At 41.2% G+C, this 14,844-nt stretch overlaps 1 protein-coding gene across 1 annotated transcript; it reads right to left on the bottom strand.

Annotated features, from left to right (window-relative positions):
- Positions 1–109: 109 nt before the first annotated feature.
- LOC118114816 (leucyl/cystinyl aminopeptidase) lies at positions 110–14,027 on the bottom strand. The gene is made up of 22 exons (XM_035165511.2): positions 13,603–14,027; positions 11,370–11,464; positions 10,773–10,975; positions 9,491–9,602; positions 9,066–9,323; positions 8,786–8,976; positions 8,477–8,615; positions 7,737–7,871; positions 7,505–7,625; positions 7,220–7,371; positions 7,017–7,130; positions 6,319–6,450; positions 6,069–6,203; positions 5,160–5,320; positions 4,992–5,080; positions 4,718–4,901; positions 4,440–4,596; positions 4,003–4,187; positions 3,666–3,827; positions 2,953–3,093; positions 2,755–2,836; positions 110–2,596 (listed from the first exon to the last, which is right to left on the bottom strand). Exons 1-22 carry the CDS (start codon positions 13,628–13,630, stop codon positions 2,465–2,467), a joined length of 3,108 nt encoding a protein of 1,035 aa, XP_035021402.1. The 5' UTR covers positions 13,631–14,027; the 3' UTR covers positions 110–2,464.
- Between the last annotated feature and the right edge of the window lie 817 nt (positions 14,028–14,844).

The following is a 14,844-nucleotide window of genomic DNA, read 5'->3' on the forward strand; positions in this document are numbered from 1 at the left end:
AGTTTCATGGTGATCTGTCTAGGATTTTGTGTGTCATGCTGCTAACTTTAACAGACAAACAGAAACAAACATGTATGTTGAGTAAAGAACCATAACAGAAAGTCCAACATTTTCATAAAACAACTTTATTAATATTTTCTTCACATAAAGAGCAACACATTTTTAAAAGCATCTGCAGCATTTTTTTTCTCAGTGCAAGAACGAAGAGGATCTGATCAGCTTTACTGTACATGTGGTCGTCTAATCTACTACTATTCTCTCATCGCTGAATCCACGACTGTGACTGAACCTCGTACCTAATCAGTAAGAATGGGATCTAAAACTCCAGTCTCTGAAAACCTCCTACAACTGATTTCAAATGGATCAGTTATTTTCTGACAGAAAATATGGTGCTAAAATCTGTTTTACATCCCTATTTACATAAAACTGAACTGATTCCTGGATTTTAAAGTATTATATGTGCGGTTAAAGGCATATTTTTAAATTCCAATTAAAGACATTATCGCACAGACTCTGACTGACTGGATAGAGTGAGTCGATGGAAATACTGTATGTAGACAGATCTAAACCACAGTAAGATTCTTTAGGTAAAGTCTAATTTACTCAATAGTACTAAATCAAATCTCTATGTCTCTATGTACTATGACTCATCCTACTGCTGCCCCCTACTGTTAACCTGGGGAGGCAGTTGACATACAGACTGCTGTATCGTGTCACTATGCCTTCTCATTTTGAGCTTCATTAAAACCGATTGGAGTCACTAAAGGGCAGAGATAACCACATGGTCCCACACTTGTTTCCCACTCATTCACAGGGTCAGGGAGGTATTGTTACCTATGTTTTGACTTCCTGCCACATAAATGACACATCAAAGGTTTGATAGTAATATGACAACTAGAAACAAGCCTCATGAATCAAAATGTCAGAAAAACAAATGACAACAGAAAATCAACAGATATTTTTGAGATCAATTATCCTGGATAATATGACAGTGACTAAGAGAATAACTACCAACTTAAATAAAGCTCAGAACAAGTGTTCAACTGTACTTAAATAACATCTTGGAGCAAATCTTAATAAATAGCTATAGGCTTCTCTTCATTCTGGGTAACATTGGAGGAAATTTAGACCTATGCATTTTCATTTGGCTGATGAGCTGACACATGCCCAATATAGATCATCTTCAATATCCACACACTGTATCTTCAATATGCATAGCCCTTAAAACACAAACATTCTTTGGCTAAGGACCTCCTCCTGGGGGTTGAAATCAGGAAATACTGTACAGTAAAAAGTACTTGACCAAGACTCTAGATCAATTCTAGGTATACGTGACCCCCCTTTACACTATATACAGCCACACGACAGAAAGCAAATCTCAAAACGTTAAAAGTCAGGGGGTTTAAAATGGTACATCCAAAAATCGCAGGGAAAAGGGTTTGTGGAGGGGTTGAGCATATTTACATTATAATTACAAGTTTATAAGCACACGCGTTAAAGGAGTCCACACAGTGACTGCACTGCACACGGAAAAAGCTAATAACATACAAGTCGAAGATCAGAGAAACTGTGCTCATGACTGACAGTAGGGAAGGAAGTAAGGAAACTAAAAGGAAAGGAGAGGAAAATAAAGAGGAGAGAAAGAAAGAAAGAAAGGAGAAATAAGAGAGAAGAGAAAGAAAGAAAAAAGATTTGGTTCCAGTGTGCGCTGCCAGCCCTCACCTAAGACACATTGGTTGTCGATTCAAACCTGTGCTGCAGTGCGCCATCTGCTGTACACAGTGGGAAGGTTTTGTCAGTACATTCGATTGATGCTGTAACAAGTTTGGTACTTTAAGCTACCAATCAATCTACCAGCCAAACCATGACTAATATAGTAAATGTTTCAGGCAGCGATACACGGTCGGTTTGATTTAAAGAAAACTGACGTCTCTAGAGCGACTTCAACTTCTCATCGCTGACTGCTACATACATCCTACAGTTGAGAGAAAGTCCAGGACTGACTGAGTTTACAGACATAAAACAGTATCAGTGACATTCTTAACGCTCGCTCTTGTTGAAGTGCCCATTTATACAGCTCATGGAGTGAAGTGCCTGAGAGAAAGCTGAGCCAAAGACGTTTGGGTGAAGAGTGATTGTCTGCTCAGGCTTAAGGATTACATGAGAGCTGCAGTGGAGGGGTTTGGTCGACAGCATTAAGTATGAGGAGTGAGTGTGTTGGCATCTGATAACCTCCTGTCAAACACACAATCAGAGCCACCCTGAGCTAAAAAATACAACATACAGGACCAATCTTAGAGAATCTTGTCCAGCCGGGTCGAAGACAGCCTCTGGCTTTGTTTAGTTCTCTGGCCTGGATAAAGGGAGTTAGGAGACAGTCCTACAGGAGTGCAAACACTGCTGTTGATTGACTACATGCTCCAGTTATCTGCTAGTGAGGCTGAGACCTGATGGAGTGCCTGTATTAGAGCCATTTTCGGAGTGTAGGGAGATTCCGGTCCATCCAGCGCAGATTTAGCCTGATTGTCTCCAAAGCTTCCTGTACGCTCCTCATCTGAGAACCGCGCTGCTTCAGGCCTGAGAAGAAACCCTGAACCTGCACCACATACAAAGACACACATTCAGATGTTTGCCAGATCAGAGCAGACATCGAATAAAGCAAAAGAAGCTTTCTATGATCTCTTAATGACTCCCTACAAGCAAGTGCACAGAGCCTCAAATCCATTATCAATGTATCCTGCAGAGAAAACATACCTGGTCAAGATGTGCCTGTGTAGAGAACTGGGAGGTGGCAGATTTGACGATTGACTGGATGGCAAAAGAGCCCAGAGGAAACCTACAGCCCAAAGCACAATGATGCTGATTATATTTAATCTTTTCATGTTCATTTGAGATAATACTTGGATGTATTCACAGTAATAAGACATGTGAAGCTGAAAAGGGCCCACTCACTTTTCTATGAGTCGGTCCCAGTTCTCTTGGACAAAATCCCAGACAAACAAGTAGCCAGCGAAGCCATTAATCACGGTGTTGATGACCAACGGCAACTCCTGTGCCTGGATGTTTTTCCCGTTTAGACCTGCTTTTAGCATCCTAAAGAGACCGGAAAACATGCTCTCTTCAAATCCTCCTCAGTGCATCATCAACACTCACTTCATGATCATCACTTCCACACAGGATCTCGATAGATTATTTTCCAAACTCTTCAAAGACTTTCCTGGTCCTGACTCTGGGGATGTAGTAAATCTCATTCTTTAACTTACTCCAATTACACCAATAAATTGGTCATGCTGATGTATCGGCCGATATTAGCTTATTGCAGACTTTGTATTTCATTTGTATTTGTTTCTGTGAATATATCAGTGAATACGTTTATTATTAAAAGTACAGAAATGTAAAAGTACTTTTGTGTTAATTTAAAGACAATGGGTCCACAATATAATGTATCCACAACAGATCAACAGCAAATAGATGTTTGTTGAATGAATAAATAAATAAATAATAAAATAGTGACATTGATGGATTCTGTCATGATCGGCCTCAGTATTATTTGGACATTGGACTGGCTGGAAATCCACAGTTGTGGTGCAGTCAATTGTGGCTATTATGAAAATTAATTTACTTTGAAATGTGTTTAACAAACACAGACACATACGCTCACTTACCACACTAACTGCCGTGTATTCTGAGTGGATGCTAGCCCCTGTAGCATCTTTCGCTTCTCTGCATCGTAGGTGGCGTGTTCATACATGTGAAGCAAAGTCTCCCAATCTTCATCTGACTGAGCAGCCACAGTGAACACAACTCGCTGCAGATCACCTGGAATCCTACAGAAATACAAAAAGGAGGAATAAATATGCAAACTTATATCTGCTCCAGACTCCGACAACTCAAAAGATAATTTTTATCTGTAAAAATATGTGTCCTACACTCCTTACCCTGTGTCCACCATGACCCTGACCAGGTCAAACAAAATAACGTTTTTTTGTGTGCTTTACGTACCGTAAAGTCCCATTGGACTTGATATACTGTTTGAACTGGGCTTTAGCGTGCTGAATGCAGTTTTCTTGATTCAGACTACACGCCATCTCCAGAAGGGCTGCGCGCAGCTCCTGTTTGGACACACTCTCCTGCTCTCCCCATGTTTGATTGTCCATCAGAGAACCAAAACTTTGCAGAATATAATTCTGTTGTGTGTAAGAGAAACAAAATTGACAATAACATTAGTACACACAAACTTACCTCAACTAATTGGCTCTATTTTCATGTTGGCACACACTGTGAGAAACAGTGGTGCACAAGTGTACCAGTGTTTTTCTGTGGAGGTAATTTCCTTCACTACACCAGTTCGGTATCTTGGTGTCTGCCATAGCGTTTTGCACCTGTTCACTGATATCACATGATAGTTTGTTATTCAGGGATATCACACACATACAAACCTTCATACGGGCTGCGAGACCATGCTCCTGTCTTTTGTCCAGCAGCCTGTAGATACTATTGAGCTGTAACAAGGCTTCCATCACAGGAGTAGTCTCTGTTTCATTGGACATGTAGTTCAACAGAGTGAGGACTTGATTGAAGGATACGCGTCCTAATCTGTTGAAAACACAGGAAAGTGAGTGAGGAGCGAGATGGAGAGCAAAGAACTGGACAATGCTCCTCCACTAGTGATTCTTGAAAGCAATTACATTGACAATTTCTGAATGGTCCCTCTTACCTGGAGAGAGCAAAGATGTTGTGTATGAGCGCGGCACGGTCCTCGTGTGTAAGAACACTGACATTGTTGGACAAAGCATCTTTAAGGGCAGCCCAGCCTTCATCACCGTAGTGGACGATGTAGAAGCCTGTGTTTCTGTAGTTCAATTTCAGCCACTTTACACTTTCTGGCAGCTTAAAAGTGCCTAAAATCACAAACAAAGACAAATTTACAATGTGACATGACTGACAGACCAAAGATTCAGAAACTTAATCTAGAAGAACACTTGTTTTACCTGTCTTTGTCTTCAGATTAAAAACTTGTCTGCACTCAGGGGCCAAACTACACCTGTCGTTTACGTACGTCACCGGTATATTCCACAGGCTACAGAGTACACAGTATATTTAGGGTTGTGGTATCTTTCTTTGAACTGTTAGTGTAAGTGTGTGGTAACGTTACACACCTGGAAGTACGGATGGCATTGTCAGATGTGAGGAGAAAGTGCTCTTGTGTGAGGGTCACTTGATCTCCCTTGCGGCTTACAGTGACCAATGGGAAGCCTTTCTGTGATGTCCATGAGCTCATCATCTCTGACACGTTCTGGTGCTGTGTCGACACCTCGACCTGCGGAAAGGAAGAGGAAATACAAAGTCTATGCTGCTTTTCTTTTCTGAAGCAAAAATAAGTGAGATATCCTCAAACTGTTTACACAGCTCACAGATTCCATCCAAACCTTGGAAATCTTTTGATCAACAACCCAAGCCTCAACCCTCTGTGAATTCGTAAAAGCCTTTGGGCTTAACCATATGACCCCAAAGCAAGTAGGGGTTAGCCCCATGGGCATTTTGCTCTTAAGATAAGGTGTGGTCAAGGTTATTTTTGACACATTGTTATCTTAGTACAGTAGAATGCAATTACTAGACTGCCAAACAAAATCCTGGTCTGAAGTCAGTGCTGGAGTATTTCACTACTATTTTAAGAGTGCATTATCAAGATAGTAATAGATGCCTACATAGGCTGGTGCATACACTCACTGCTGCTCAGATTACATGCTTTCACTTTGAACTTCCTCGGCAGGAAACAGGTCCATTTTCCATTTATTTTTCTTGTTTCAACAATTTAGTGCCATTTTCACACAAACTGGCATTTAGGACTAGTCGTATGATGTCAACAGAAGCAGCAAGGGAAAGTAAACTGGGTGGAAGCATTTTTGACAGCAGTTACCCAACCTACTGTTTACATCTACATTGTCCTTTGCTCTGGCTTTCCTGTCACATTTTAACATTATCAACATTCTCATAAGTCATTTTCTGCTGCTGTAGTGTCCAATAAAATCTATGAAAGTGGCTTGTACCAATACACAAACACACACCTGTGTAAGGCTGTTCCAGAGGTCGTCCGTGTCTGTGTTTAATCCACTGAACTGTTTTAGGTATTGAATGATCCCTTTTCTGAACTGTTGATCCCCTGGCAGGGACGTGTTCAGCATCAGAAGAATGGATGCACCCTGAAGACAGAGAGAGTGGGGCTCAGTCGAAAAAAAGGTCTGCTGCATATAGGTGTTTGTTTAATTAATGAAAATGTTCTATTTATTTGGTTACATATTGCATATAAATGTGTACCTTTTCATAGGAGACAGAGTCAAACATCTCTTCCACCTGTTCCGCCGTGTTAACCTCTGTCGACACAGCGTGGGAGGAGTTAAGTGCATCTTTGTCCATGGCTCTGAAACGCACTGCCAGGAACAAATTACCCTGCAAAACAAACACAAGACTTACTGCCAAGACACACAGTGAAGCACACAACATGATCTGCTTGGAAGTAGATCTGCTTTCAAACATGCACTGAACTCCAGAGATCCAACAGACTTTCTCCACAGGGGCTGTATGTGTGAACGCAAATGTCCGAGTGAGTGCCTCCAGAGTTTCTGCCGAGTTTCTCTGCCTGGCACCCTAAAATAAAGTCAGCAGAAAGACCGAAGGAGCCGATGATGACGCTTCTAACATGCAACAGATGCAAAAGTTAAAAGATAATAGCCAATGCCGGTGTTGATGTGATGTAAACAAACACACATGATCTCCGCAGATGAATGAATACGTTACATCCTGTCTCTGCCTGATGCACCACCCCTCGTCTGAATCCTCCAGAAGATGTGTTCCTGTTGTGAACATGTCTGAGCGGAGAATCTCTTGCTGCGTTGTTCATGTGTGAAAATAAACCTCTGGATAAAATACGGACCCAATTCTCCAGAGATTCTGAAAGTTCCTGTCTGAAACGGCTTATGTAAGAAGTAATTTATAATCCAGATGCCAAAGCTTACAATGTCCAGCTGAGGCAACACTGTCTGCAGTGACATGTACTGCATGTAAGTGGCAAAGCCTTCGTTGAGCCACAGGTCGTTCCACCAGCTCATAGTCACCAAGTTTCCAAACCACTGCAACACAACATCAGAGATAGATTACAGCCTGCATCATCTTCACCATCTCTGCTCCTTTCACAACCACAAAAGGCAGACAAAATTACCTGATGAGCGAGCTCATGCGCTATGACGGAAGCAACAACTTGTTTCTCCAGAGGGGACGACTGTTTGTCCACAAGCAGGCTGGTCTCACGGAAAGTGATGAGTCCCCAGTTCTCCATGGCTCCTGCCAGGAAGTCTGGGATGGCTACCAAGTCTGGCAAAGAGAAAGAATGAGCATATTGGGTGTGTAAACAGTGGAGAAAAGAAAGAACAATCAGAGGAGGTTAAAACACCATGTGTATACACATTGTACACATTGTGTGAAATGTGTAAGTGTGTGTACTCACCTAGTTTTTTGAGGGGGTAGTCTATTTCGAAGAAGTTATTGTAGAACTCCAGCAGTTTGGAGGTTGTTTCCAGAGCGTAGTCAGTGTGCTCCTTCTTCTCTGGCACAGAGTACACAGATACCTAAACGATTCATCCAGAAAGTTTATCAGCAGTTACACAACCTCAAATATATGTAGATCATATAAAGCCGGAACTGGAAACAAAACTCAGTTATATTTGTGTCAGACCTACTTGAGTTTTTGAGACATTTTTGCTGATCGGGGTGAAATTAGCAATGATGAAGGCCACCAGATAGGTGCTCATGTTGACAGTGGTTTTTTCAAACTCATCTTGGATGAGGCCCCCAGAGAGCTGTGTGGATTTAGCCTGAAACACACAGCACAGAGACAAGATGACTAAGAGCTAAGGTTGCTATTATCCTCCAAAGTGAATTTGGAAGTTGTAATGAGACTGCTGTGGAATTCAGTACTGCAAACACATACAGTACCATTATGTAGTCTGTTGACTTAAATATCAACAGCGTGTGACAAACGATGTAGTCACACGCTAGTAATAATTAAAACCTATAAACACTTAGCATCTGTTGTAAGGTGGTGATGCTGAACACAGACACTGATACATCCTGTTTCTTGCTTTTAAACTTTACATTCAGAAAGCTTCTTTGACAGTGTCACTTGTATTTGGAAAATGAAATGTCCCACAATTGAAACCAAATGTAATTCAAACCTGGGTTCTGTTTAAAGTCACTTGCTTTGACCATTTTTACAAAAAGGATGAAAATGAGCAGCTGTCATTGTTTTAGTTTTAAATTCAATTATCAAATACTACAAGCCCTTCAAGTTCTTTGAATTCGAGAGTAGAACAAAATTTGTCAAGAAAATAATATTGAAGAACCCATTTAGAAAGCAGGGTGTTTAAACACTTGGTTACATATTGTTAAGATAAACAGATCTTTAGTAATGTTACAGTACCAAAGGCATGTTGGAAAGAGTTATGTAGTTTGGTTTTCTGTTGATTGTAATCAGAAAGGTGGCTTTGAAAGCTGGTTCATCAAAGCAAGGGAAGGCCTCCCTGGCTGATAGTGGTTCAAACTGGGTTGCTGCTAGAACACTGGTGACAAAAGAGAGACGAGCATGATTATGTTGAAATAGCAATTTAGATAAATGCGGTAAAAATAATTTAAAAAATGGATCAATTTAAGTATTTTACTTGTTTTTTACAGCACTGTAAGTAATCCTTGAGCTGAAGTACTCACAGCAGAGACTGTTAGTCAAGCATACCTTTTGTTTCCATCTTTATCAGTGTAGGAGCTGTTGTAGAAACCACCATAGGTGTGTGAGAGGTTGGCAGTGTAATCCAGGGTCAGAACACAGTACTGGCCTGCCTTCAGCTCTGCAGATAATTTAACAGCAATTTGCTGTTTGGGTTTGTACTCCAGTATAGTCACATCACTGGCCTCTCCATCACCCAGCTGGAAGAGAGAAATTATCAGTTGACGATTAGTACATAACATAAAAAAGTATACAGTTCTGTGTACAATGATGGATGAGCCAATCCCACCTTGAAGGTAGATTTGGTAAAGTGCAGTTTGTCACTGTGCAGGATGATGCGCTTGGTGTTGTGCAGCACATACATGTTGATGACAGTGCGCCCAGTGAAGGTCATATTGTCGAGGTCAGGGCAAAGGGTGAGGTTATAGCTGAGAGGACGTATGCTATGAGGCAGCCGAAACTGGGCCCATGGAAACAGTTCGCCATTGGTGGCGATAGGGTAGACTGTCTCCTGGGGAGTGGTCTTGTTTGGTCTACGACAACCTGCCTGCAATAGGATAGAGGGTTGAGCCAGGGAAATAGGTGTGTGATTGAATATGACAGAGAAATAATAAGGAGAAAATGTCTGAAAAAGATATTTGCTCAGTGCATATAAACAATCATTCATGGTAATGCAAAAGCAACCCAGACAGAAATAGGGAATGGTTTTCTTACTTTGGTGAAGGTGCATCCAGGTAGGAAGTACAGTACCATGGTCATAGAGGCCACTATAACAAGGAATAACACACATACAACCATGGTCCGGGCTGAGGGTCGTGAACATGACCTGAAACCAGGGAGAGTTTTATTAAAAAAGGATGCAAAAAAGCAGCAGTATTTTTAAAGGAGTGGACAGTGTCACTGTGGAGGACTGAGTGAAAGGTAAGTTTCCCATTGGTACTCTGTTGCTCAGTGGACATAAGCCCATTCCCATGCCATCCTTTAACATTACATCTTTTTTTCAGTATTTGCATCATGTGGAAACTGAAGCCTGAAGAAATTTTATATGCACACAGTAAACTATTATACCAGGAAAAAGTGTGATTACAATAGTTTCAATGTCAGTGTGAAAAAAGCTTGATCTTTTCTGAAAGGTCTTCCGAACATAAACAAGGTCAACCGGTTTTGTTCTTTGCTGAAAACCAGTCTGAGTAAACTTTCCTTTGTGCCAATTGATTCATGAGGTGGATCTGTGGAGGGAGCTTGAAATGTACACACAGATCAGATTCACTTTGTGTGCTCCGTTGCATCACTATGACGCAGGACTGTACAATCATGTCCTGTAATTATTTTGTCTAGTAATATGATTATATTAGATTGATATTCTTTCTTGTTCAGGAAACACAAAACGTAACATACCCTAAAGAGTATATTGTTGTTGCAGATGTTAGATATCCATGCATTTATACTGGATTTTGTGAAAGCTGGGTGAGAGATTACAATGATTTGTCATATTACACTGACTCTCAGGGCAAATTTATGATTTATTGACTTTATCTGATGAGCAATGATGAACTCTTTTTGGCATGGATTTCCTTCTTTACTTAGCAAGGTTTCTGACAGAGCCTGAAATACTTGTCTGTAAACAAGTTGGTTGTTCACCAACACACTCACAGGTTGTTTTATGATTCTATGTAAATGCAGAAAACAGTTGTTATTGAGCTAACAGAGACTACCTGTGGTAATGTCAACTGCTGTTATGGGTTTGTTACTTTCATCTACAGTTAATGAGGCTCAAGGGGAAAGGCTTATAATGTGTCACCAAAAAATATATACATTCATTTCTTGTATTCTTCACCAGGTTCCACAGATGCTTATGACAGATGATATTGCATGCATGATTACTTATACAGGAATGCTCTGAAAAATGAATGTGGTGAGGCAAACCTTCCTGGAAAAAGATCTTTATGTCAACATGATACACAGCACCCGACCCAAATGTCAAACATTGCATTACCTGGGTGGATTCTGTCTTGTGTACGGGGAAGAGTTGGGTCTGTGAGAAGTACTACGGTTCATGAAGGACATGCCCAACAGACGGGCTGAAGACTCGCAGTCCTCCTCATCCTCGTCCATTTCATTCTCTCCCAGGCCTCGAACAAGCAGCCGTGAGCTACGAGGCTCAAACACCACCTCATCTGGGTCAAGAGCAGGAAACGTCTGCCGAGAGCGTGCAAAGTACACACCTTTATTCTCCAGTTAATCTGTGCAGTATGATGTTAATACATGGATTTAACTGACAGAAACTCGCACCAGGGGTGAGTGCATTCCAAAGATTAGATCAAATTTACAGATTTATTTTCTGAACTGAAAGAGTGCAAATAAACATCACTTGCTATCCAAAAGTGTGAGTCATCCTCAAATTAAATGATCTTTATTTATATTGCCAATAGCCAATGTATTAACATTATCAGATTCGCAGATGAAAGCACTTGTGGGGAATTTGCAGTGCGGAGCTAATATGTATTTCTGAGATATGCAAATTAATGAGCCAGACTGGGTCCTTGAAGTGAAGGCGTGCATTGCATGCTGGCATACGATGAAATGAGCGTACCGGAAATGCAGCGGAGTCTTTGGCTAAATCCACGACATCAGGCTCCTCTTCAAACATGCTGTTCTCAATCATGTTCCTGGGCAGATTGGCTCGCTCTAGAGAGAAGAGAAAGCAGACGGAAGAATTACAGAAAGAGGAAATGAGAAAGGTGTGAAGACGAAGAGAGCATATTCAAGATGGTTATATACACTGATACATACATAGACAGTATAAAGGCAGTCTGTGCGCACTGTGTTTTAGGGTTAGTTCAGGGTTTTACAGTGGCAGCAAGACACAAGTGACACAAAGGCTTGTTGCTGTCATTGATTCTGCAGGCAACATAAAGCAACATGTAACAAAGCAGGGGCGTTCTTCAGTTTCCTGTTAGTAAACCTCACGCAGTACTTCCTGATACTTTGACCTAAATAGCTGATAAAGCAGCAACATTAAAGTATTGGTATTACAAAGTCTGTAAAGACAGAAATCCCCCAATTTCTTTCCGAGTGCATTAATTCAACCACAGTGTCGAGAAAGAACTTAAAATTGCTTTAAAACCAAACAAATACAATGAATATTCTTCATCTGACCATGTCATGTGTAACTGAATTTTAAAGTCTACATTTCCCCAATCTAAACTGCAGCATCAGCATTATAAGAAGAGCTATCTCTTAGAAAAACCATGTGATTTTCCCAGCTTCCACATTCTTCCCTAAGTAATTCTTGAAACAATCAGAAGCATGTTCAACTTCCTAATTTGATTATAGCCAAAGTGTTAAAACGCTATGCAGTGCATATCACCCATTCTGCCTCACGTTCCATTCATGCTTTTATGAGTTAAAGACAATGCTTTTTTCAGTCTCAGTGGGTGATGAATTTAAGTGGAAATGAACAGGACGCAGACCGTGTTCACAGAAACACGACGACGCCAAGAAAAAGTGAGCTGTGACTCCACAAATGGAAGACAAGTGCTCAGAAATGTGAGAGGTGAATTTAGCTCCGGGTCTGTCCTGTGCACTCTATAGGTTGTCACTGTGTCAATGTCTGGACTTCAGCGCTGTGGTAGGAATGTTTAAAAATAGGCTGGATCTAAGTAGTAGGTAATGTGTAATAGCCTGAGAAGGGTATGATAAAAATAAGACCCTCCCCAAAAAACACACATCAAACTTAAATGACAGCTGAGGGGTATTGTTATACTGTTATGTTGATAGTTATATCATATAACCAAGATGAGAGAGGCGCACGGCAGTTATTATCTAGAATGAATGTGAATAACACACAACTCCTGAAGATTTGTTCTTTTGTAAGTTTGTATGTAAATACAGCAGTAAGGCATGTTAGCTGCTGACTGCTCTTCCTGTTTTCTGAAAACATTTCTTAGGCGCGAGGCTTTAGAGGGTTAGAGTCACAGAGCTACAGTTAAATATTTGGGTGAGTTGGAGAAGTGTATATACACTGATTCATACTGAGTAAGAACAAACTGTCATCTGTTGGTTGGACGGTGGAGAAAAATGGCAAGGAAGAATGAGCTCTGCCTTTGTCTATCTCTCAAAGTGATTGTGAAATGTGAGCTTGAAAAGAGAACACAGACACACACACACAAAAAGAGGAAGTCCAACTGCTGTGATTTGGTGTTTGCTGCTTCCAGGTCGAAACCTGAAATAAATCCACATTTATTGTGTGTACTCTGGCCTTTCTGTTTGTTTTAATAAAGCCCTGGACGCACTAGGGCCATAGCAGAGGTTATAAAGGAGCTGGCTGCTGGTTGGAGCCAGAGCTGAGGGAGCTTCACTTATCAGCTCTCCACACCAAGACAAAACATTATCAAACCAAATGGGCAAACAGTGCTGCTGTGGTTGAACAGACAATCTGAGCCTTGAACAGTGACGTGTTTGTATCTTTGTTACACCAAAAAAACGACTAAATGTAAATAATCTGCTTTGTGTTTTGAGGAGAAGAAACAGTCATGTGCAGACAAATATTTGTTCATGACTCTGCAGCTCTGTCAACACACTGACAATGTGATGAAGTTAGCTTCTGAGAATCCCTGAACTGTAAACAACAACAACAACAACAACAACAACAACAACAACAACAACAAGACACACAGCTTCCATTAGGGTTTCCAGTAGTCGAGTCCAGCCATGTGTCCTCCGGTAAATGTCCCTGCCAGAGAGCCTGCAGCTAATGTCCTGTCAGTTATTAGCTGGCCTGCTGCTGTTAGCTTCCTGCTGCTGTACACATCCTACTTCCTTACCTGCACTGTTGCTGTCGAATGGATCCATGGTGAAGACGCGTCACAGAGCTCCTCTCGTCCCGAACACGTCCACGGACGCGATGTGTTCGTGTGTCTGGCCACGACCCACCTCAGGCTGCCTCACGCTCACAACACACTGCAGCAGCCGCCCGTCCTCACCGCACTGACGTTAGCTCCTAGGTAGCTAGCTGGGACCGAGACAACTTCCAACAATTGCAGCCGACGGAGAGACATTCATTCGGCCGGCGTTAGCTCGTCCCCACAACTTTATCCTCCATGGTTGTTTACAGAGCGGGAACACGGCGGGGCTTGTCTCAAATCACAACGATGCGGTAGAAATACGCAAACAACTGTTATCCCGAGACGCATCGCAAACTAACGAACGCGTTAATGTCACTTTGTTTCCTCTGTGACCAGTTGTTGACAACCGCCCATCAAATTACGATACTCGCACCCTATTGGACAACATTGATTAGGGGCGGTGTCAGGGCGTCATAAGCACACACTCTTTTCTTATTATACTTGTGAGGACTTCATGTTCATGTTCCCATTGAAATATACACTAAACCTTATATGTTCGTATTTGCACTTCTTATGATTGAACCCACAAACAAGTAGTTAATATGACGAATTACTCATTCCTGTATGCCTAAATATTACATATGATAATAATAATAATAATAATAATAATAATAATAATCCAACTTTATTTCTACAGAACTTAAGGAAGAAAACATGAAAAGAAATATTTAAAATAAACATCATCTGTTTAAACCAGGTAAACCCTTTAAAGTTTAATCTCTTCAGGCAAAGAATTTTAGAGCCAAAGGGTCCTGATGGCAGTCACCCTTATTCACCAGCCTTAACTTGGAACTACTAGTAAGCGTTTGGTGGAGGATCTTAGATTACGGCATGGAGCATAAGGAGTTAGTAGCTCCATAATAAACCCGGGGGTTTGAAATCAATACTAAATTTAACTGACTGGCATGTAACCAACACAAAGTTTACGGCCCATATCTCTCCAATTCTTGCCTCCCTTCTTTGGCTGTCAGTTAAATTTAGTATTGATTTCAAACTCCCGGGTTTATTATGGAGCTACATACTCCTTATGCTCCAAGCACCACAAACCTTAACACTGGAATGAATAGTTCATATGTCGAATACCAAGGATATATATACACGCAAGTGCAAACACAATGGTTACACTAATACATGTGCACAATAACACAACGACATGTGTCA

This window comes from Hippoglossus stenolepis, chromosome 9, assembly GCF_022539355.2.
Source record: "Hippoglossus stenolepis isolate QCI-W04-F060 chromosome 9, HSTE1.2, whole genome shotgun sequence".
Taxonomy (NCBI): Eukaryota; Metazoa; Chordata; class Actinopteri; order Pleuronectiformes; family Pleuronectidae; genus Hippoglossus; species Hippoglossus stenolepis.